General features: G+C 40.9%; 1 protein-coding gene across 15 annotated transcripts in view; it reads left to right on the forward strand.

Moving 5' to 3' along the window:
• DEUP1 (deuterosome assembly protein 1) overlaps window positions 1-25142 on the forward strand; it is a 143732-nt gene that overhangs the window by 27223 nt on the left and 91367 nt on the right. For 8 of the 15 annotated variants that reach the window (XM_086383230.1, XM_086383229.1, XM_086383239.1 and 5 more), the window contains 4 exons: window positions 1133-1304; window positions 3751-3846; window positions 16697-16831; window positions 23298-23411. In XM_086383230.1, coding sequence (XP_086239356.1) covers window positions 1133-1304; window positions 3751-3846; window positions 16697-16831; window positions 23298-23411 — 517 coding nt within the window. The remainder of the gene's footprint in view (window positions 1-1132; window positions 1305-3750; window positions 3847-16696; window positions 16832-23297; window positions 23412-25142) is intronic. The other 7 variants (XM_086383235.1, XM_086383232.1, XM_086383242.1 and 4 more) reach the window with 3 other exon arrangements.

A 25142-nucleotide genomic window follows, 5' to 3' on the forward strand; every position in this document is an offset into this window, starting at 1 on the left:
CTGTGAACCTGGTCCTGCCTCGCCTGGGTCTGTTCCTCTGCCCCTGGCAGGCCTTGTGAAGCCCCAGTTACCTGCCATCAAACCTCCTCAGGTTATGATAAGCACATAGGCATATGTAAGAGGTACATGTAAGAGGATGGAATTATTTTCTAAATATTTATGTATTTATTTGTTTTTGGCTGCATTAGGTCTTAGTTGCAGCATGAGGTCTCAGTAGTTGTGATTCATGGGCTTTAGTAGCCCTGCTGTATGTGAGATCTTAGTTCCCAGACCAGGGATCGAACTCGCATCCCCTGCATTGCAAGATGGATTCTTAACCACTGGACCATGAGCGAATTCCCTGGGATTATTTGTTAGAATTCTCCTCGAATTAGCCCACTCTAAAATTTATTATTTTTCAGTTCAGTTCAGTTCAGTAGCTCAGTCGTGTCTGACTCTTTGCGACCCCATGAATCTCAGCACGCCAGGCCTCCCTGTCCATCACCAACTCCCGGAGTTCACCCAAATTCATGTGCATCGAGTCGGTGATGCCATACAGCCATCTCATCCTCTGTCGTCCCCTTCTCCTCCTGGCCCCAATCCCTCCCAACATCAGGGTCTTTTCCAATGAGTCAACTCTTCACATGAGGTGGCCAAAGTATTGGAGTTTCAGCCTCAGCATCAGTCCTTCCAGTGAACACCCAGGACTGGTCTCCTTTAGGATGGACTGGTTGGATCTCCTTGCAGTCCAAGGGACTCACAAAGGTCTTTTCCAACACCACAGTTTAAAAGCATCAATTCTTCAAATTAACTTTATTTACTGTGGCCTTATTTCTGATGTAATCCAGCGATACATAGGAAGAGAAATGCAGATTATAACTATCAATATATTAACTTTATCAATATATTGCATTAAATTATGGCACAGCTGTACTTCTTAAAATGCCGGTGAAAAGTATATACTCTGTTAGCTCTGAAATTAGCTTTTAGTTTTAATTTAAAATGTTAACCTCTAATTTTCAGAATTCTTCCTATTTAAATAATTGAAAATTTTGAGAAAATAATGATCAAGATATTTAAAGCAAAATCATAAGTTTTCTTGTTCTCACATTTCAGTCTTTTAAAATATATTTCACTTTTCTACAATTGCCAGAGCTTCTCCTTGTGAGGCAGAGCTTCAGGAATTAATGGAGCAAATTGACATCATGGTAAACAACAAAAAATTGGATTGGGAAAGGAAGATGCGGGCTCTGGAGACGCGATTAGATCTTCGGGATCAAGAGTTGGCAAATGCACAGACGTGTCTGGAACAGAAAGGTCAAGAGGTACTGTGTAGCTGTGTTAATAAATTGTTCATTCCTCAGACTGTTACAAATAGTGCTAGTTCCGTCAGAATGCATTTTTCATTACACATACTTTGTATAGGCATCAGCAATAGCTTGAAATGCCCTGAAATTCTGTCACAATGTGCTAAATGTATGTGTTCTATCAAATAAGTGGCAAGCAGAGCCTAAACCTATAGAAATCTGCCGATGCAGACAGACAGAGTCCAGTAGATGCCATCTAGGAAAGTAAACATTTGACATGTATGTGAATACTGTTTTCAAGCAAGGATGTCATTGCTTTTGTTGCTACAGAAACAAAGTAGCCATCAGAGCTGTGCCTTTGGAGCAGGCAGAGTTCAGGAGCATTTGCCTTTTCTCATCTGCTAGAAAAGTCTTTCCTAAAAGAAGTGAAAGATAAAGCCTTGATTGTAGATCAAGAGAGAAGAGAGTTCAGTGAGGGGGGTATATGTATGCCTGGGTGCCCACATGGCTCAGTGATACAGAACCTGCCTGCCAATGCACGGGACACAAGAGACGCAGGTTTGATCCCTGGGTTGGGGGGATCTCCTGGAATAGAAAATGGCAACCCACTCCAGTATTCTTGCCTGGAGAATCCCATGGACAGAGGAGCCTGGTGGGCTACATACACTCCATAGAGTTGCAAAGAGTCAGACCTGACTGAGTGACTGAGCACGTGCACCGCTTAGGAGGAGTGTCCTGGGCCCGGGGAGCCTGCTTGCAGCCAAGCTAGTGAAGCTAGAGGGATGTCTGAGTGCTCTCGGGCCTGCTGCGGAGTTCAGCAAAGTCATACGCTTCACCTAACGTGGACTTTCATGTCTGAATTTTCTTTGGGACCAGGCGTAAGGCAGGTTTACTCATCATATGCTAATAACTAAAACGTCAGCAGTCAACTTGTTCCGCAGCTGTTTTTCTACCTCTGCTGGACTCAGTAGAACTTAACTTTTTGTCTTGGTTGACTATGTTATTGTTTGGCCCAGTTAACGTGGTTATCAGTAGAGGCGGGTCATGAGATTGCACATGCAAGGGACTACTTTCTGACTTTTGGTCCTGTCACAACCCAGATGTGCAAAGAAGCCTCACATGCTGTTTAAGCAGACAAATTCTGTGAGCCAAATCCCTATGAACTCCTCTTAGACATTTTTTCTTTTTATGTTTTTTACTCTGCTGGGTCTTTTTTGCTGCTCCGGCGCTTTTTCTAGCTGTGGTGAGCCGGGGCTACTCTTGCCTGCACCAGCTCCTCATTGTGGTGTCTGCTCCTGTTGCAGGGCACAGCCCCTGGGCCCACGGGCTTCAGTAACTGCAGCATGAGGCTCTGCACTTGCTCATTGCAGTGTCTGCTCCTGTTGCAGGGCACAGCCCCTAGGCCCACGGGCTTCAGTAACTGCAGCATGAGGCTCTGCAGTTGCTCATTGTGGTGTCTGCTCCTGTTGCATGGCATAGCCCCTAGGCCCACGGGCTTCAGGAACTGCAGCATGAGGCTCTGCAGTTGCTCATTGCAGTGTCTGCTCCTGTTGCAGGGCACAGCCCCTAGGCCCACGGGCTTCAGTAACTGCAGCATGAGGCTCTGCAGTTGCTCATTGCAGTGTCTGCTCCTGTTGCAGGGCACAGCCCCTAGGCCCACGGGCTTCAGTAACTGCATCATGAGGCTCTGCAGTTGCTCATTGCAGTGTCTGCTCCTGTTGCAGGGCACAGCCCCTAGGCGCACAGGCTTCAGTAACTGCAGCATGAGGCTCTGCAGTTGCTCATTGCAGTGTCTGCTCCTGTTGCAGGGCACAGCCCCTAGGCGCACAGGCTTCAGTAACTGCAGCATGAGGCTCTGCAGTTGCTCATTGCAGTGTCTGCTCCTGTTGCAGGGCACAGCCCCTAGGCGCACAGGCTTCAGTAACTGCAGCATGAGGCTCTGCAGTTGCAGAGCCCGGGGTCTCGAGCGTGGGCTCGGTAGTTGTGGTGCAGGGGTTTAGTTGCTCTGCAGCACATGGAATTTTTCCAGACCAGGAGTTGAACCCATGTTCCCTGCATTGTCTGGTGGATTCTTACCCACCGCACCACCAGGGAAGTCCTATTTTTCTTTTCACTTTGTTAGTTTTTAATTTAAAAAAAAAAGGTAACACTTATTCCATAACACCACTACAACAGAGCTCCCGTTGAAGGCAGCAGAGCCTGAAATAAAGGCTGAAATGTGTTGGCAGGAGTTCTGCTGCAAGAGTGATGACATAATGCTCCCAAAAAGACAATGTGAAGTAGATTTTAAATCTTGCTTTAATGTGCAGTAAGAAGACTCAAGATCCATACCATACTGTGCTAATGTGTACCCAGTGGAATAGCCCTAGCAACATCTGGTTTTTGTGAATTTAATTATTAATGACTATTCTAAGATTTTGCCAGGCAAGATTTAGAAAATTAAAATTTTTTATTCTTAATGCAGGTGGGTTTACTTAGACAGAAGTTGGACAGTTTGGAAAAATGTAACTTAGCAATGACTCAGAATTACGAAGGACAACTACAAACCCTGAAAGCTCAAGTAAGGAAACTTATTACAATTTAGTATCATGTTTTGATATGTGTTTTGACCTATAAAGTGTTGTTAATTTTGCTAAAGACCTCTTGATGAAAGTGAAAGAGGAGAGTGAAAAAGTTGGCTTAAAGCTCAACATTAAGAAAACTAAGATCATGGCATCTGGTCCCATCACTTCATGGCAAATAGATGGGGAAACAGTGGAAACAGTGTCAGACTTTATTTTTTGGGGCTCCAAAATCACCGCAGATGGTGACTGCAACCATGAAATTAAAAGACACTTACTCCTTGGAAGGAAAGTTATGACCAACCTAGATAGCATATTCAAAAGCAGAGATATTACTTTGCCAACAAAGGTCCGTCTAGTTAAGGCTATGGTTTTTCCAGTGGTCATGTATGGATGTGAGAGTTGGTCTGTGAAGAAAGCTGAGCGCTGAAGAATTGATGCTTTTGTTTAATTCTTTTTTTTAAATTTATTTTAATTGGAGGCTAATTACTTTACAATATTGTATTGGTTTTGCCATATATCAACATGAATCCGCCATGGGTGTACACGTGTTCCCCATCCTGAACCCCCCTCCCACCTCCCTCCCTGTACCATACCTCTGGGTCATCCCAGTGTACCAGCCCCAAGCATCCTGTATCCTGCATTGAACCTGGACTGGCTATTCGTTTCTTATATAGTATTATACATGTTTCAATGCCATTCTCCCAAATCATTCCACCCTCTCCCTCTCCCACAGAGTCCAAAAGACTGTTCTATACATCTGTGTCTCTTTTGCTCTCTCTCATACAGGGTTATGGTTACCATCTTTCTAAATTCCATATATATGCGTTAGTATACTGTATTGGTGTTTTTCTTTCTGGCTTACTTCTCTCTGTATAATAGGCTCCAGTTTCATCCACCTCATTAGAACTGATTCAAATATATTCTTTTTAATGGCTGTGTAATACTCCATTGTGTATATGTACCACAGCTTTCTTATCCATTCATCTGCTGATGGGCATCTAGGTTGCTTCCATGTCCTGGCTATTATAATCAGTGCTGCAATGAACATTGGGGTACACGTGTCTCTTTCAATTCTGTTTTCCTCGGTGTGTATGTCCAGCAGTGGGATTGCTGGGTCATAAGGCAGTTCTATTTCCAGTTTTTTAAGGAATCTCCACACTGTTCTCCATAGTGGCTGTACTAGTTTGCATTCCCGCCAACAGTGTAAGAGGGTTCCCTTTTCTCCACACCCTCTCCAGCATTTATTGCTTGTAGACTTTTGGATCGCAGCCATCTGACTGGCGTGAAATGGTACCTCATTGTGGTTTTGATTTGCATTTCTCTGATAATGAGTGATGTTGAGCACCTTTTCATGTGTTTGTTAGCCATCTGTATGTCTTCTTTGGAGAAATGTCTATTTAGTTCTTTGGCCCACTTTTTGATTGGGTCATTTATTTTTCTGGAATTGAGCTGTAGGAGTTGCTTGTATATTTTTGAGATTAGTTGTTTGTCAGTTGCTTCATTTGCTATTATTTTCTCCCATTCTGAAGGCTGTCTTTTCACCTTGCTTATAGTTTCCTTTGTTATGCAGAAGCTTTTAATTTTAATTAGGTCCCATTTGTTTATTTTTGCTTTTATTTCCAATATTCTGGAGAATCCTGCTGTGATTTATGTCAGAGAGTGTTTTGCCTATGTTCTCCTCTAGGAGTTTTATAGTTTCTGGTCTTAACGTTTAGATCTTTAATCCATTTAGAGTTTATTTTTGTGTATGGTGTTAGAAAGTGTTCTAGTTTCATTCTTTTACAAGTGCTTGACCAGTTTTCCCAGCACCACTTGTTAAAGAGCTTGTCTTTTCATCATTGTATATGCTTGCCTCCTTTGTCAAAGATAAGGTGTCCATAGGTGTATGGATTTATCTCTGGGCTTTCTATTTTGTTCCATTGGTCTATATTTCTGTCTTGTGCCAGTATCATACTGTCCTGATGACTGTGGCTTTGTAGTAGAGCCTGAAGTCAGGCAGATTGATTCCTCCAGTTCCATTCTTCTTTTTCAAGATCGCTTTGGCTATTCGAGGTTTTCTGTATTTCCATACAAATTGTGAAATTATTTGTTCTAGCTCTTGTGAAAAATACCGTTGGTAGCCTGATAGGGATTGCATTGAATCTATAGATTGCTTTGGGTAGTATACTCATTTTCACTATATTGATTCTTCTGACCTATGAACATGGTATACTTCTCCATCTATTAGTGTCCTCTCTGATTTCTTTCACCAGTGTTTTATAATTTTCTGTATATAGGTCTTTAGTTTCTTTAGGTAGATATATTCCTAAGTATTTTACTCTTTTCATTGCAATGGTGAATGGAATTGTTTCCTTAATTTCTCTATTTTCTCATTATTAGTGTATAGGAATGCAAGGGATTTCTGTGTGTTCATTTTATATCCTGCAACTTTACTATATTCATTGATTAGCTCTAGTAATTTTCTAGTGGAGTCTTTAGGGTTTTCTATGTAGAGGATCATGTCATCTGCAAACAGTGAGAGTTTTACTTCTTCTTTTCCAATTTGGATTCCTTTTATTTCTTTTTCTGCTCTGATTGCTGTGGCCAAAACTTCCAAAACTATATTGAATAGTAGTGGTGAGAGTGGGCACCCTTGTCTTATTCCTGACTTTAGGGGAAATGCTTTCAATTTTTCACCATTGAAGATAATGTTTGCTGAGGGTTTGTCACATATAGCTTTTATTATGTTGAGGTATGTTCCTTCTATTCCTGCTTTCTGGAGAGTTTTTATCATAAACGGATGTTGAATTTTGTCAAAGGCTTTCTCTGCATCCGTTGAGATAGTCATGTGGCTTTTATTTTTCAATTTGTTAATGTGGTGTATTACGTTGATTGATTTGCAGATACTGAAGAATCCTTGCATCCCTGAGATAAAGCCCACTTGGTCATGGTGTATGATCTTTTAATGTGTTGTTGGATTCTGCTTGCTAGAATTTTGTTAAGGATTTTTGCATCTATGTTCATCAGTGATATTGGCATGTAGTTTTCTTTTTGTGCGGCATCTTTGTCAGGTTTTGGTATTAGGGTGATGGTGGCCTCATAGAATGAGTTTGGAAGTTTACCCTCCTCTGCAATTTTCTGGAAGAGTTTGAGTAGGATAGGCATTAGCTCTTCTCTAAATTTTTGGTAGAATTCTGCTGTGAAGCCATCTGGACCTGGGCTTTTGTTTGCTGGAAGATTTCTGATTACAGTTTCAATTTCCATGCTTGTGACGGGTCTGTTAAGATTTTCTATTTCTTCCTGGTTCAGTTTTGGAAAGTTGTACTTTTCTAAGAATTTGTCCGTTTCTTCCACGTTGTCCATTTTATTGGCATATAATTGCTGATAGTAGTCTCTTATGATCCTTTATATTTCTGTGTTGTCTGTTGTGATCTCTCCATTTTCATTTCTAATTTTACTGATTTGACTTTTCTCCCTTTGTTTCTTGATGAATCTGGCTAATGGTTTGTCAATTTTATTTATCCTTTCAAAGAACCAGCTTTTGGCTTTGTTGATTTTTGCTATGGTTTGTTTTGTTTCTTTTGCATTTATTTCTGCCCTAATTTTTAATATTTCTTTCCTTCTACTAACCCTGGGGTTCTTCATTTCTTCCTTTTCTACTTGCTTTAGGTGTAGAGTTAGGTTATTTATTTGACTTTTTTCTTGTTTCTTGAGGTGTGCCTGTATTGCTATGAACTTTCCCCTTAGCACTGCTTTTACAGTGTCCCACAGGTTTTGGAAAATTCTGAAAGAGATGGGAATACCAGACGACCTGATCTGCCTCTTGAGAAATTTGTATGCAGGTCAGGAAGCAACAGTTAGAACTGGACATGGAACAACAGACTGGTTCCAAATAGGAAAAGGAGTACGTCAAGGCTGTATACTATCACCCTGCTTGTTTAACTTATATGCAGAGTACATCATGAGAAACACTGGGCTGGAAGAAACACAAGCTGGAATCAAGATTGCCGGGAGAAATATCAATAACCTCAGATATGCAGATGACACCACCCTTATGGCAGAAAGTGAAGAGGAACTCAAAAGCCTCTTGATGAAAGTGAAAGTGGAGAGTGAAAAATTTGGCTTAAAGCTCAACATTCAGAAAACGAAGATCATGGCATCTGGTCCCATCCCTTCATGGGAAACAGATGGGGAAACAGTGGCAGACTTTATTTTTTTTGGCTCCAAAATCACTGCAGAAGGTGATTGTAGCCATGAAATTAAAAGACGCTTACTCCTTGGAAGGAAAGTTATGACCAACCTAGAGAGCATATTCAAAAGCAGAGACGTTACTTTGCCAACAAAGGTTCGTCTAGTCAAGGCTATGGTTTTTCCAGAGGTTATGTATGAATGTGAGAGTTGGACTGTGAAGAAGGCTGAGCACCAAAGAATTGATGCCTTTGAACTGTGGTGTTGGAGAAGACTCTTGAGAGTCCCTTGGACTGCAAGATCCAACCAGTCCATTCTGAAGGAAATCAGTCCTGCGTATTCATTGGAAGGACTGATGCTAAAGCTGAAACTCCAGTACTCTGGCCACCTCATGCGAAGAGTTGACTCATTGGAAAAGACTCTGATGCTGGGAGGGATTGGGGGCAGGAGGAGAAGGGGACGACAGAGGATGAGATGGCTGGATGGCATCACTGACTCGATGGACGTGAGTCTGAGTGAACTCTGGGGGTTGGTGATGGACAGGGAAGCCTGGCATGCTGTGATTCATGGGGTCGCAGAGAGTCGGACACAACTGAGCCACTGAACTGAACTGAACAGGTTTTGGGTTGTTGTGTTTTCATTTTCATTTGCTTCTATGCATATTTTGATTTCTTTTTTTATTTCTTCTGTGATTTGTTGGTTATTCAGCAGCGTGTTGTTCAGCCTCCATATATTGAAATTTTTAACAGTTTTTCTCCTGTAATTGAGATGCTTGGAATGATTTCAATTTTTTTGAGTTTACCAAGGCTAGATTTATGGCCCAGGATGTGTTCTATCCTGGAGCAGGATCCATGTGCACTTGAGAAAAAGGTGAAATTCATTGTTTTGGGGTAAAATGTCCTATAGATATCAGTTAGGTCTAATTGGTCTATTGTATCATTTAAAGTTTGTGTTTCCTTGTTAATTTTCTGTTTAGTTGATCTATCCATAGGTGTGAGTGGGGTATTAAAGTCTCCCACTATTACTGTGTTATTGTTAATTTCCCCTTTCATACTTGTTAGCATTTGTCACATTGCGGTGCTCCTATGTTGGGTGCATATATATTTATAATTGTTATATCTTCTTCTTGGACTGATCCTTTGATCATTATGTAGTGTCCTTCTTTGTCTCTTTTCACAGCCTTTGTTTTAAAGTCTATTTTATCTGTTATGAGTATTGCTACTCCTGCTTTCTTTTGGTCTCTTTTTGCATGGAATATCTTTTTCCAGCCCTTCACTTTCAGTCTGTATGTGTCCCCTGTTTTGAGGTGGGTCTCTTGTAGACAACATATATAGGGGTCTTGTTTTTGTATCCATTCAGCCAGTCTTTGTCTTTTGGTTGAGGCATTCAACCCATTTACGTTTAAGGTAATTATTGATAAGTATGATCCCATTGCCATTTAATTTATTGTTTTGGGTTTGAGTTTATACACCTTTTTTGTATTTCCTGTCTAGAGAAGATCCTTTAGCATTTGTTGAAGAGCTGGTTTGGTGTGCTGAATTCTCTCAGCTTTTGCTTGTCTGTAAAGCTTGATTTCTCCTTCATATTTGAATGAGATCCTTGTTGGGTACAGTAATCTGGGCTGTAGGTTATTTTCTTTCATCACTTTAAGTATGTCTTGCCATTCCCTCCTGGCCTGAAGAGTTTCTATTGAAAGATCAGCTGTTATCCTTATGGGAATCCCCTTGTGTGTTATTTGTTGTTTTTCCCTTGCTGCTTTTAATATTTGTTCTTTGTGTTTGATCTTTGTGAATTTGATTAATATGTGTCTTGGGGTGTTTTGCCTTGGGTTTATCCTGTTTGGGGACTCTGTGGGTTTCTTGGACTTGGGTGATTATTTCCTTCCCCATTTTAGGGAAGTTTTCAACTATTATCTCCTCAAGTATTTTCTCATGGTCTTTCTTTTTGTCTTCTTCTTCTGGGACTCCTATGATTCGAATGTTGGGGCATTTAGTATTGTCCTGGAGGTCTCTGAGATTGTCCTCATTTCTTTTAATTCGTTTTTCTTCTTTCCTGATTCATTTATTTCTGCCATTCTATCTTCTAATTCACTAATCCTATCTTCTGCCTCTGTTATTCTACTATTTGTTGCCTTCAGAGTATTTTTGATCTCATTTATTGCATTATTCATTATATATTGACTCTTTTTTATTTCTTCTAGGTCCTTGTTAAACCTTTCTTGCATCTTCTCAATCCTTGTCTCCAGGCTATTTATCTGTGATTCCATTTTGATTTCAAGATTTTGGATCATTTTCACTATCATTATTTGGAATTCTTTATCAGGTAGATTCCCTGTCTCTTCCTCTTTTGTTGGTTTGGTGGGCATTTATCCTGTTCCTTTACCTGCTGGGTATTCCTCTGTCTCTTCATCTTGTTTATATTGCTGAGTTTGGGGTGTCCTTTCTGTGTTCTGGCAGTTTGTGGAGTTCTCTTTATTGTGGAGTTTCCTCGCTGTGGGTGGGGTTGTATGGGTGGTTTGTCAAGGTTTCTTAGTTAGGGAAGCTTGTGTCGGTGTTCTGGTGGGTAGAGCTGGATTTCTTCTCTCTGGAGTGCAATGAAGTGTCCAGTAATGTTATGAGATGTCAGTGGTTTTGGAGTAACTTTGGGCAGCCTGTATATTGAAGCTCAGGGCTGTGTTCCTGTGTGGCTAGAGAATTTGCATGGTATGTCTTGCTCTGGAACTTGTTGGCCCTTGGGTGGTGCTTGGTTTCAATGTAGGTATGTTGGCGTTTGATGAGCTCCTGTCAATTAATGTTCCCTGGAGTCAGGAGTTCTCTGGTATCCTCAGGATTTGGACTTAAGCCTCCTGCTTCTGGTTTTCAGTCTTATTTTTACAGTAGTCCCAAGACTTCTCCTCCTATACAGCAGCATTGATAAAACATCTAGTTAAATATGAAAAGTTTCTCCACGGTGAAGGATACCCAGAGAGGTTCACAGAATTACATGGAGAAGAGAAGAGGGAGGAGGGAGTTAGAGGTGACCCGAATGAGAGGAGGTGGAATCAAAAGAAGAGAGAGCAAGCTAGCCAGTAATCATTTCCTTATGTGTGCTCCACAGTCTGGATTGCTCAGAGATGTTCACGGAATTATACAGAGAAAAGAAGAGGGAGGAAGGAGACAGAGGTGCCCAGGAGGATAAAAGTGGGGAATGAAAAGGAGAGAGACAAATCCAGCCAGTAATCAGTTCCCTAAGTGTTCTCCACCATCTGGAACACACAGAGATTCAGAGTTGGGTAGAGAAGAGAAGGGGGAGGAAGGAGACAGAGTTGACCTTGTGGAGAAAAAGGAGAGTCCAAAGAGGGAGAGAGCAGTCAAGCCAGTAATCTCGCTCCCAAGTAAAAATGGGTACTGAAGATTGGGTTCTTAAAGGTACAAAATTGATAACAAATACCAAAAAGCAAAGATTAAAAATCTAGAGTAGAGGTTGGGTTTTCAAAAATACAATATTAAAGAAAAGAAGAAAAAAAAGTCAAAAATTATAAAAGAAATATATATATATATGAAGTTTGCTTTAAAAAATAGGGCCTTTTTTTTGCTAAGTAATAGTAGGTTATAAAAATGAAAATTAAAAGAGTAATAGAGGACTTAAAATTTTTTTTAATTAAAGAAAAGAATGATCGTAAAAATAGTAAAAATATATCTAGGACTTTCTCTGGTGGTGTTGTGGGCAGTGTGGGGTCAGTTCATTTTTGGATAGTTCTTTGGTCCGGGTTATATTTCTCAAGATCTATAGGCTCCTTCCTATGTAGTTGGTACTAACTACAGGGTTGTAATCTATTTACCTGTCACTTCCAAGGCGGTTCCCTCTGTTTTAGCGTCTTCTGTTTGCTGGTTCTTCAGTGTCTGATTTCCGCCCTAACACAAGGGGGTGGTGGTGGACACTTTTTTAGGCTCACTTTTTCAGTCGTGCTGTGGGGAGGGAGGGACGCTGCAAACAAATAACACTGGCGTGTACTTGCAGTGCCTCAGCCACACTGGGCCTGCCCCCGCTCACGGCACATGTGTCCTCCCTGCCCACACTGCTCAGGCTCTAGGTGCTCTGCTGGGAACTGTCCGAGGCCGGCCCTGGGCTGCCTGCACCTCCCAGTTCTAAGCCGCTCAGGTTCAGGCACTGGGTAGTCCTAAGAGGCGCAGACTCCATTGGGCCTGCGTTTGGTGCCCTTCCCAGGTCCGAGCAGCTCAGGTGATGAGGTGTTTGGTGAGCATGGTCGCTGCAACTTATCGCCTCCCCTGTCCTTGCCGCTCGGTTTCCTGGGTGTACTACTGGTGCACCTTCTCAGAAGGATGTTGACCGTCAAGAACCCCAAGAAGTCTTAGTCAGCAAAGAAGCCTGCTTGCAGTTTGGTAGATAATGTCTCTCTGGGGCTGCGATTGCCCCCTTCTGGCTCTGGCTGCCTGTCACCGGAGGGGGATGGTCTGCAGCTGCCTATCTCTGTTCAGTCCTTTGTTCTGTGAGTGGGCCTGGCAATGTCTTAGGTTAGGGCTTTTCGCGTGGTAGCTATCCCACAGTCTGGTTTGCTAGCCCAAGTTAGTTCGCTCAGATTTCCCTCGGGGCATTCAGGCCCGGTCCTTACTCTAAGCAATGCAGCCCGCACCTTCCTGCCCAGCCCCCGCTTGCTAGTGCAGGCGTCTGCGCTGCTTCTCCGCTGGGGGAGTTATCGTTGAGCTCGTGGGGAGTTACCGTTGGGCTCATAATCTGTGGGGTTTAATTATTTATTTATTTTTCCTCCCTGTTATGTTGCCCTCTGTGGTTCCAAGTCTCACCACAGACTTGGCAGTGAGAGTGTTTCCTGGTGTTTGGAAACTTCTTTTTAAGACTCCCTTCCTGGGACAGAGGTCCGTCCCTACCTCTTTTGTCTCTTTTTTTGTCTTTTATATTTTTTCCTACCTCCTTTCGAAGACAATGGGTTGCTTTTCTGGGTGCCTGATGTCCTCTGCCAGCATTCAGTAGTTGTTTTGTGGAATTTACTCAGTGTTTAAATGTTCTTTTGATGAATTTGTGGGGGAGAAAGTGGTCTCCCCGTCCTATTCCTCCGCCATCTTAGGACTGCCCCCCAAATTGATGCTTTTCAACTGTGGTGTTGGAGAAGACTCTTGAGAGTCCCTTGGACTGCAAGGAGATCTAACCAGTCCATCCTAAGGGAGATCAGTCCTGGGTGTTCATTGGAAGAACTGATGCTAAAGCTGAAACTCTAATACTTTGGCCACCTCATGCGAAGAGTTGATTCATTGGAAAAGACTCTGATGCTGGGAGGGATTGGGGGAAGGAGGAGAAGGGGACGACAGAGGATGAGATGGCTGGATGGCATCACCGACTTGATGGACATGAGTTTGAGTAAACTCTGGGAGTTGGTGATGGACAGGGAGGCTTGGCGTGCTGTGATTCATGGGGTCCCAAAGAGTCAGACACAACTGAGCTACTGAACTGAACTGATGTCATTTTTTCTAACCAGAAAATGATACCTTGTGGCAAACGTGCTTTTGTTGCTGCTAGTTCACTCTACTGCTTCCTTCTTTGAAATTCTTCATTTATTTATTCTCTTCACAACCTTATTTTCCTAAAATACCTTAAGGATACGTTTTACAACATTTTGCCTTAAAAAACTCTGGCAAAACTTTCTTTTGAAATTGCTTCCTTTTTTAAAATGGTGCGTTTTCTTTTCCTTCTAAAATTAAAAACTATAATTATATATATATATATTATATGCATTTGAGATTTATTCTTCTGGAAAGGTGGAGTCAATGTACTTTCCCCTATTCCTCCTGCTAAATGCAACTAGAAATCCTGGACATCATTTATAAAACAACATAAGACTGAGAAGTGGAGAGGAAAGACAGACCAACTAGGACCTTGGGTCCCAAGGCAAACATGGTGTTGAATTCCTGGAATTTCTTTTTGCCTCTCATATCATAGACTGGATAACAGAGAAGCCTGCAGGCCTGACTCTCCAGTGGGCACAAACAAACCAAAAGAGGAAGAAGGCCTCTTCCTTGCAACTGAAAGACCTGAAGAAAGACAGCCTACCAAGATTAAACGCTTTTTGATAATAACTGCTTGACTCTAGCCAAAGGGCACAGAAGAGGACTACAGCTGCAAACCAACTTCACCAGCAGACCCAGTAGACAGCCTCGGTTCCACCCCTGCCTTCTGTAATGAGGTAGTCCAGGCCCCAGCCTCAAGGGAGTCAGAGCAGACTGAGTGGAAACGCAGTCCGTGGTGTCAGGGGTGACCGTAGCAGAACGTGGGCTTCTCTGTGCCTCTGCTGGTGGTGCAGCATCCTTCTCTCTGCAGTGGCGTCTAGGGAAGCCTAACGAGGGTCTGGACACTCACCGCCTCTGTGGTAACAGGGCTCCTTCCCTCACCACAGTACCGCTGAAGGCCATGCGAGAGGCAGTCATGTGGCATCTGTGCCCCTTTGGTCAACGTGGTGCCAGTGGAAGATGTGTGGATCCTGAGCTCCCACTCCCACTCAGCAGTAACGAGGAACACTGACCTCCTCCTGGTTACGAGCTGAGGCCAAGTGAAGACCTGGACTTTCAGTACCACAAGCAGCAATGAGGTGCCGTTCCACGTTTTCCTGCTGGAGCATTGCCAGAAGAAGAATGCTAAAACACAGGATTTCTATAAACTGTGGATTCACATCACAGTACCCCAAAATGGTTTCAGTTAAAAAAAACTCACTCATCATAGCAAAAACAAGGAAGATCTCATCTTGAATGAGAAAAATCAATTAAGAGACACCAACACTGAGTTGATATAGATGTTAGAATTACCTGACAAGGAGTTTAAAGTAGCTGTTATAAAAATGCTTCAATGAGCCATTACAAACATGCTTGAAACAAATTAGAATGTTTTAGCAAAGAAAACTATACAGAACAAGCAGCTAGAAATTTTATAACTTAAAAATACAATAACCAAACTAAAAAGTTCAATAGATGGGTTCAAAAGCAGAATAGAGAGGATAGAAGACATACACAATGAGTGAACTTGAACATAGCACAATAGAAATTACCCAATCTGAACAGCATATTAAAAAGCAACCAAGACAAGCTAGACAGCATATTGAAAAGCAGAAACATTACTTTACCAACAAAGGTCTGTCTAGTCAAGGCTATGGTTTTTCCAGTAGTCATGTATGGATGTGAAAGTTGGAGTACAAAGAAAGCTGAGCACTGAAGAATCGATGCTTTTGAACTGTGGTGTTGGAGAAGACTCTTGAGAGTCCCTTGGACCGCAAGGAAATCTGACCAGTCCATCCTAAAGGAAATTAACCCTGAATATTCATTGGAAGGACTGATACTGCAGCTGAAGCTCCAATACTTAGGCCACCTGATGCAAAGAGCTGACTCATTGGAGAAGATGCTGATGCTGGGAAAGACTGAGGGCAAGAGGAGAAGGGGGCAACAGGGGATGAGATGGTTGGATGACATCACTGACTCAATGGATATGAGTTTGAGCAAACTCAAGGAGATAGTGAAGGACAGGGAAGCCTGGTGTGCTGCAGTTCATGGAGTCGCAAAGAGTCAGATATGACTTAGCAACTGGACAACAACAAAGACGTTTTGTTACCAATAGATCTACCCTAAAAGAATAGCTAAAAGAATTTCTCCTTGGTAAAAAGGAAATGATAAGAAAAAGTTGGAAATGTGAAAGCACGGATAAATGCAGTAGATTTTACTTCTCTTGAGTTTTCTAAATTTTTTTACAACTGAAGCAAAACTTATAATAGTAGTTAAAGTAGTTTTTAATGTACACTGAGAAAATAGTTAAGATAATAATGTCAGAAATGGGTCTTGGCAAAGAGAAGTAAGATTCTAAACTTCACTTGAACTGGTAAAATGTCAACACCAGGAGACTGTAATAAGCTATGTATGTATAATATTATACCTAGAGCAATAACTAAAAAAGCTAAACAAATAAATACATTCAAAAATACTCAGTTCAGTTCAGTTCAGTCGCTCAGTAATATCTTTGCAGCTTCTTGTGAATCTATAATTATTTCAAAAGAAAAAAGAAAAACAAATTTTGTAAACAGTTATTTAGAAATATCCTAACAGATGTTGATAGACTATGCTGCTTTTAATCTATTATTTGAAGGTAGAACAAGAGAAAAAAATTATAGTCTAAGTTATAACAAGAATTACTTATAGGAGAAAGATTATATCAAGCTTTATATTTAATTTTATTTAAACTTACATCGACGTAAGTGTGTTTGTATTTTTTCTGTTAAGTCCTCCGTTTCCTTAAAAAGAAGTGTAAGTTGGTCATTTTGTAGATTGAGTTATTGAAATTAAAATTGTCAACACAAGATGGCACTAAATAAAAGAAAAAAAACTTGGTTGTTTTCAATTGTGAGCTTTTCTATATATGGTTAAGATAAAACTGAACAAAACATTTTATCAAGTGAATTGTTAAACTGTGCAGTCAATGAAGTTCCAAATTTACTTGAAAACGGAATTGTGTTCAGCTTCAACAATTTAGTTTTAATAACTGGTTCTATCTTCTCTAATTGGAACATTTAAGCTTTATTGCATTTCCTAATCATGACTTCAATTTTGAAAGAGGTATGCAAGAGAACTATCATGAAATCAAGTTAGAAATAACCAGTAGTAAAATGTTAGCATTCTCTATTATTTACAGTTTTCCAAACTAACTAACAGCTTTGAAAAACTGAGATTACACCAGCTGAAACAAAATAAATTTCGACGAAAAGAAGTACCACACCTCAAAGAAGAAATGCCCTTTGAACTGAACAATTTGAACCAGAAATTAGAGGTAAGCTGTACTGTCTTAGTTTATCCCTGTATGTATTAAGATTGGTTTTGTTGTTGTTGTTGTTGTTGAGGGCTATTTGTCTGCAGAATGCACAGTGGCATGTACCACTGAGGTAACAAAGCACCATTAGAAACCTGCTTCCCATTGAAGGTATTTCCTTAGTGCACCTTCCTTCAGGCACTTAGTGAATTAAAACATCACTTTGATTTATACATCTTTTATACATATCAGCATTTTGGAGAGCAAAAAAATGTTCAAAGAAACTGCAACTGTTGAGTGAAATTGAAGGACATCCCTGGGGTCAGTTAAAGTGAGTGTCTAATAAATCTTTTAATGGCTATTTAACTATTAGGTACTTAAGTCCTGATGAGGCCTCATAGCAATTTTCAGAACAGAGCTTGGAGTTTCAGGACTTTTCTTTAAAGAGGTAGTTTCACTCCAATATAGCGACCCTGTGTCACCCAGAACTCCTAAAATCTCAGTCCCTAAAAAGGTTAACCATGTCATAGAAACACTTATTTCAATCCCCTTAACTTTCCAACCTTGGAAAAAATAAATAAGCTATTTTTCTTCCCTGTGCCCTTGTGCATTCCTGCTACTGGCCACGTAACAGCAAATAGTCTACTGTGAATTCCTTTTCTAACCTTAGCTAAATTCCCACTGTGGCTCAATTATTGTTTTCTAATTGACCTCAAATTGACCCCTATCATGTTATCCCACTCATTTTTTTCCCCCTCCACTGTTCTCAAGCCCTAAACAATGGTTTCTCCCCACAGCCAGCCAATGATTTCAGTTTTTTCTGCTTTGTTCATAGTTCATGGCTCTCTATGTCCCTGATAGCTCATCTGGTAAAGAATCTGCCTGCAGTGCAGGAGACCCGGTTCAGTTCCTGGGTCAGGAAGATCCACTAGAGAAGGGATAGGCTACCCACTCCAGTATTCTTGGCCTCCCTGGTGGCTCAGATGGTAAAGGATCAACCTGCAATGCAGGAGACGTGGGTTCAGTCCCTGGGTTGGGAAGATCCCCTGGAGAAGGGAAAAGCGACCCACTCCAGTATTCTGGCCTGGAGAATTCCACGGGCTCGCAGAGTCAGACACGACTGAGCGACTTTGACTTCACTGACTGTGCGTCCCAATCACCCAGGTAGAAACCTCTTAGGAATCTTTGATCTGTTCCTTTCTTACTCCTATTCCAGCCCAGATTTGCCCCTTTTCTGTGTCTAATGCCTCTTATCTCTGTCTTCCTCCTGTCATTGTCCTGTTTTATACTTCTTCATCTTTGTCATCTAACTCTTCAATTAACAGCCCTTCTCAAAATTTTCCTCCAAAATATTTTTCAGAGCAGGAAAAAAAAAAAAAACTGGAACCACAGCCCTAAAACCAGCCTATTGCAAGAATTTTGTTGGAAGTGTTTGGTTTTAGTTTTTAAATTCCTGTAAATTTTATATTGTACTACATAAGGAACATACATTTTTAAAAATATAAAGTTACTACCACTAAGTAAGGATGGCCCTCTAGGAAAATGCACTATGTATAACTCCCTACCTCTTGCAATGGTGTAACTAGACTAATTTTTAGAATATTCTGGTCTCATAGAAAATGCCCAAAGTTTGTGATATAATATACACAGGCTTTCACTGAAAATGCAGTTAAATCACTGACTCTTCATTAGATTGACTTCTCATGGGGATTAGTGGGAGAACTACATTCATATAAATTGTTCAAACAAAGAAAAGCCTTAAATTAGTATCAAGTACTTTGTGCACATTTTACATTTAGAGATCTAAATATGTAAAATGTACCTCTGAAATTATAAGGGAAATTAGTAGCAAATATGTGATATATTTGTATTTATACAAAATTTTTTAAGCATAATATGTCAATACAGTTTCATCTATATCATAAAGGAAACACTTCATGTACCTGTCTTTGTTTAGAGGCAGCTGAAAAATTAATGTGTAGGAGATGGACTGTTCCAGTTTTAGCCTACATCTAAGCATGTTTCTCCTTTGGGACAAACATTTAATACACTGATACAGTGATTGAACAGTGGGAAACAGCTTGCTCCAGTGAAATAACTTGACAGTTTAAACTTAAAATAGGGCCTGCTTGTCTCGTTTATTTGCCCTGTGACTGTTGGACTAGCTGATGACCTCACAGAGATTACATTTTTCACCAATAAATGGGGGCTAAGATTATCTTATAAGTGACATTGTGGTTATGGAAGAGGAAAATATGTTTGTGTATGTGTGTTTAGGCGCTCTCTGAAGTATCTGGGGTAAAAACACATGAGGTCTGAAAGTTGCCTTAAAATACTCCAGTGAAAAAGGTAGAGATGAGATACAGATGGTCTGACTTGACAGGAGTTAAACTGGGTGAAGGGTACATGGGAGTTTGTTTTACTCTCTGCTTTTATATAAGTATGAAAATTTTCATAAGAAAAAGTTAAAACTATCTTTCAAATGAAGGTTCATAGAGTCCTTGACCTATAGTAATCACTAAAGAAATGTTCATTCTACCTCTCAAGATTTAGTAGAGGGATTAAAATATATTTTTAACAATGTAACTTCTGCTATAAACTGATTTTAATGCCTCTGATCCACTCTTAACCACAAAGACCCAGAAAACGTTTCTAGCCATGGAGAACTTAATCTGGAGGGTTAGACAAGTGTACAGATGTGCCAGAACTGGACCCTGGGCTGACATCTCCAGTCTCTACAAAATTCTTACAGTCTCTTTCTCAGTCTCTGCATGGCCCCATAACTACTGGGTAGTGTGTGGTTGAAACCAATACATCTAAGACCAAGAAAGCCAGGACTATTATAAGTACCAGCTGACATGTTCATGATACACATTTTTATCCCTGTTTGGCCTCATTCTTGGCCTCATTTCTACCTGTTGTAGAATTTGTAAGGGAGAGATTGATGTTCCTGCCTTCTCCTATAGCATGCTGGGAAATGTGTATTTTCAAGATTGAGGTTGTTGGGTGTATGTATTAGTATTATTGCATTTATATCTATAAGTATTAGTATTATTGCACAGTTCATATATTATTGCAAGATATGAACTGTGCAAGTCAACCTTAGCCACATTTTGACTTCTGACTCCAAAAACTCCTTCCTAAATTAAACATTTTTAATAATCCACCTTGTATTGATGTGAAATGTTAACCTATTTTTTTTATTAGAGCCTAGTTTTGTAAATTTGTCACTATTTCTGAAGACCCTGTTTTCATGTACCTTATTTAAAACTGTCAAATGTCAGAATCAAAGTCAGTTACTTTCAATGAACTGTCTCCATTTATCTTAATACATATAGTCTATTTATCAGGGTTTTATTATACATTTAAAACAGGGTCTATCTATAGTTCTCCAACTTTATTACCCCCACTCAATTTCAGGTCACTTCTAATTACTATAAAAGCCTACTCATTTAGTAGTGAAGTCTTCCCTCACTGATTATTTGGGAGCTTGTGGATTTATAAAATGAAGATTTCCCCCAAATTCTTTAAAATCATTACTCTGTAGAAAATGTGAAATGCCATATTCTCATTTTAAACAAGATATAGCTTTCATTCTCTAAATTAGTCTATGTATTTTCCTGCATGGCCAATCCAGTCATTTCAGCCATCTTTGAAACACCACCAATCTCTCAAAATAGTTCCAATGAACTGTTTTCTAATTTGATGTGTCATTGGAGACGGCTGAGAGAATCGTGGCGTCATCTGTATGGCTTTATGTGACACTGTTATTGTACTAACACTGTAAAATCATTTGTTTACATGTACGTTTCCCTACTTTATTATGTGCACGTGTGCTCAGTCGTGTCTGACTCTTTGTGACCCCATGGACTGTAGCCCTCCAGGCTCCTCTGTCCATGGGATTCTCCAGGCAAGACTACTGGAGTAGGTTGCCAGCGTCCTCCTCCAGGGAGTCTTCCTGACCCAGAGATCAAACCCGCATCTCCTGGGTCTCCTGTATTGGCAGGCCGATTCTCTACCACTGAGCCACCTGGGAAACCCTTGGTCCTTGTTTTTTGCTTTTTTTTTTTTCTTTCAAAAATTTGTTTCTTTTAAACATGTATTATTTTTAAATCCTCCTCTTTCCACAGTACCTGCTGGACACTAGATGCTTAATACTACTGAATTGATGATTGGAAACATCCATATGTTCATGCCATGTATCTACATTCAGTAATATCTCATATGGACTCAGTAGCTATAGAGTTTGTTTCCAGCCGTGTTATTTTCTTTGCAAAATTTAGTGAGAAATGTTTATATTTCTGGAAATACTAATACTGTGCTTTTCTTTGTACATTCAAGAAATGTAAGTGGTGCCTGGCACTTTGTCAGGCACTGTGAGCAATATAAAAGTAATGAAATCTGTAGTACTTAGTCTTAAGTTGCTTACAGCCTGAACAGAAAGAGAAGATATAATGGCCAGCCCTAGGCACAATAGAGAAAATGGAAGTTGCTCATTCGTGTCCAACTCTTTGCAACCCCATGGACTATACAGTCCATGGAATTCTCCAGACAAGAATCCTGGAGTGGGTAGCCATTCCCTTCTCCAGGGGACCTTCCCAACCCAGGGACTGAACCCACATCTCCCACACTGCAGGCTGATTCTTATACTAGCTGAGCCACCAGGGAAGCCCAAAGCTGTCAAGTTTTCTTCAGGGTCCCCAAAGCCACATCCTTTTGTCTTGTAAATCTGTGAACAGATAATCATTCTCCATGAAGACACAACCTGAGCAAAAGTGTGAAGAACTGAGTGTCGCTTCTTTCCCAGCTCAGCCCAGTTGGTTCCGCCTAAGTAATGCTTAAAATTATCCAAGCCAGGCTTCAGCAATACATGAACTGTGAGCTTGCAGATGTTCAAGCTGGTTTTAGAAAAGGCAGAGGAACCAGAGATCAAATTGCTAACATCCCCTGGATCATCAAAAAAGCAAGAGAGTTCCAGAAAAACATCTATTTCTGCTTTGTTGACTATGCCAAAGCCTTTGACTGTGTGGATCACAATAAACTGTGGAAAATTCTGAAAGAGATGGGAATACCAGACCACCTGACCTGCCTCTTGAGAAACCTGTATGCAGGTCAGGAAGCAACAGTTAGAACTGGACATGGAACAACAGACTGGTTCCAAATAGGAAAAAGAGTACGTCAAGGCCGTATATTGTCACCCTGCTTATTTAACTTCTATGCAGAGTACATCATGAGAAACGCTGGGCTGGAAGAAGCACAAGCTGGAATCAAGATTGCTGGGAGAAATATCAATAACCTCAGACATGCAGATGATACCACTGTTATGACAGAAAGTGAAGAACTAAAGAGCCTCTTGATGAAAGTGAACGAGGATAGTGAGAAAGTTGGCTTAAAGCTCAACATTCAGAAAACGAAGATCATGGCATCCAGTCCCATATCTTCATGGCAAATAGATGGGGAAACAGTGGAAATAGTGGCTGACTTTATTTTGGGGGGCTCCTAAATCACTGCAGATGGTGACTGCAGCCGTGAAATTAAAAGACACTTACTTCTTGGAAGGAAAGTTATGACCAACCTAGATAGCATATTGGAAAAGCAGAGACAATACTTTGCCAACAAAGGTCCATCTAGTCAAGGCTATGGTTTTTCCAGTAGTCATGTATGGATGTGAGAATTGGACTATAAAGAAAGCTGAGCACTGAAGAATTGATGCTTTTGAACTGTGGTGCTGGAGAAGATTTTTAAGAGTCCCTTGGACTGCAAGGACATCCAACCAGTCCATTCTAAAGGAGATCAGTCCTGAATATTCATTGGAAGGACTGATGCTAAAGCTGAAACTCCAATACTTTGGCCACCTGATGCAAAGAGCTGACTCATTTGAAAAGACCCTGATGCTGGGAAAGATTGAGGGCAGGAGGAGAGGGAGACAACAGGATGAGATGGTTGGATGGCATCACGAACTCAATGGACATGGGTTTGGGTAGACTCCAGGAGTTGGTGATGGACAGGGAGGCCTGGAATGCTGCGGTTCAAGGGGTCACAAAGAGTTGGACATGACTGAGCAACTGAACTGAACTGAACTGAAGGGAGGCCTGAGACGGTGGTGGCTCCGTTCTTGAGAACAGATTGCTCTTGGCTTCCCCTGAAAGCCACAGGGGACAAAGTCACTAAATTAGCCCAGGCCCCACCCCTCACAAACAAGGTAGCAGGTTTGGTGACTGAGTATAAAGAAAGGAAAAAAAACTTCTGGTGTCAGCTTAGGAAATAAAAGGAAGTACTGGTTGATGCAAAGAATTGTGTGAAACTCCATTATCAGTAACCAGTATTTGTTACAAGAAAAAAATTCTTAACAAAATCCTTATTTTTTAAAAAAATGCAGATTAAGTTCCATACTTTTTTCTCAGAACAAAGGTGCAAATGAAAGGTCTTACGTATTGTGCTTTAAAATGAATCATTTTTTTAGCTTCTATTTCTCTCTCTATTAAAGGAATTTAGAGCGAAGTCAAGAGAATGGGACAAGCAGGAGATACTGTATCAGACTCATCTGGTTTCTTTAGATGCTCAACAGAAAATATTATCTGAGAAATGTAATCAATTTCAGGTACGTTTTCTAATACTGTCTAATACTAAATTAGAATAAATTAGAGGTTAAACACTATTACTCTCTTTACCGTTCAGCATGTAATCTTTCTACAGATAGAAATACCAAGCAATGGAAAATAACCAGAGTAGGTCCAACGCTAGGTAGAGTTACAGGTGCATGAAATATAGTTAATGACTTTATATGTCCCAGAAGGTGGTGCTATTAAAAGTCTCCATTGTTATTATGTCATTATATAGCATGTTTTTGCATGCCTGTGGTGTTGGAGAAGACTCTTGAGAGTCCCTTGGACTGCAAGGAGATCCAACCAGTCCATTCTGAAGGAGATCAGCCCCGGGATTTCTTTGGAAGGAATGATGCTAAAGCTGAAACTCCAGTATTTTGGCCACCTCATGCGAAGAGTTGACTCACTGGAAAAGACTCTGATGGTGGGAGGGATTAGGGGCAGGAGGAGAAGGGGACGACAGAGGATGAGATGGCTGGATGGCATCGCTGACTCAATGGACATGAGTCTGAGTGAACTCCAGGAGTTGGTGATGGACAGGGAGGCCTGGCGTGCTGCGATTCATGGGGTCGCAAAGAGTTGGACATGACTGAGCGACTGATCTGATCTGATCTGATGGGCAAGTCATTTACGTTTAAGAAGGCTTGGTCCCTGCCCCCTAGTACTTTACAGTCTAGACACAGAGATAATACAGGTATAGGTCGACAGATAATGACAAGTGAATGGAAAGGATTCAGATCCTTTCAGCGGTCACAGGAATGAGAGAAAAATTTGAACTGAGATAGTCAGGAAACATCCTCCAACAGGAGTGGAATGAGGCGTGGACCTTGAAAAAGGGAGGTATTTTGAGACAGGAGAGAGTGTATTCGGGGTAGTGGAAATAACGAAAGCAAAGTCACTGAGGCATGAGAGCAGAAGGCAAGTTCCCAGAATAGGGGGTGGGCCGGCTGGGTGGAGGGCGCGTGGGAGGCGGGGGGGTGGCGGGAGGCGGGGCCTGGGGGCTGGTGCGGGTGGTAACCGAAAGCTTACCTAGGAAGTTGGAACAAAATAGAAAGCCCAGAGATAAATCCACGCACATATGGATACCTTATCTTCGACAAAGGAGGCAAGAATATACAATGGATTAAAGACAATCTCTTTAACAAGTGGTGCTGGGAAATCTGGTCAACCACTTGTAAAAGAATGAAACTAGAGCACTTTCTAACACCATACACAAAAATAAACTCAAAATGGATTACAGATCTAAACGTAAGACCAGAAACTATAAAACTCCTAGAGGAGAACACAGGCAAAACACTCTCTGACATACATCACAGCAGGATCCTCTATGACCCACCTCCCAGAATATTGGAAATAAAAGCAAAAATAAACAAATGGGATCTAATTAAACTTAAAAGCTTCTGCACAACAAAGGAAACTATAAGCAAGGTGAAAAGACAGCCTTCAGAATGAGAGAAAATAATAGCAAATGAAGCAACTGACAAACAACTAATCTCAAAAATATACAAGCAACTCCTACAGCTCAATTCCAGAAAAATAAATGACCCAATCAAAAAATGGGCCAAAGAACTAAATAGACATTTATCCAAAGAAGACATACAGATGGCTAACAAACACGTGAAAAGGTGCTCAACATCACTCATTATCAGAGAAATGCAAATCAAAACCACAATGAGGTACCATTTCACGCCAGTCGGAATGGCTGCTATCCAGAAGTCTACAAGTAA

Source organism: Bos grunniens, chromosome 29, assembly GCF_055505025.1.
Source record: "Bos grunniens cultivar Pamir isolate PY7600 chromosome 29, Bosgru_T2T1.0, whole genome shotgun sequence".
NCBI classification, from domain to species: Eukaryota; Metazoa; Chordata; class Mammalia; order Artiodactyla; family Bovidae; genus Bos; species Bos grunniens.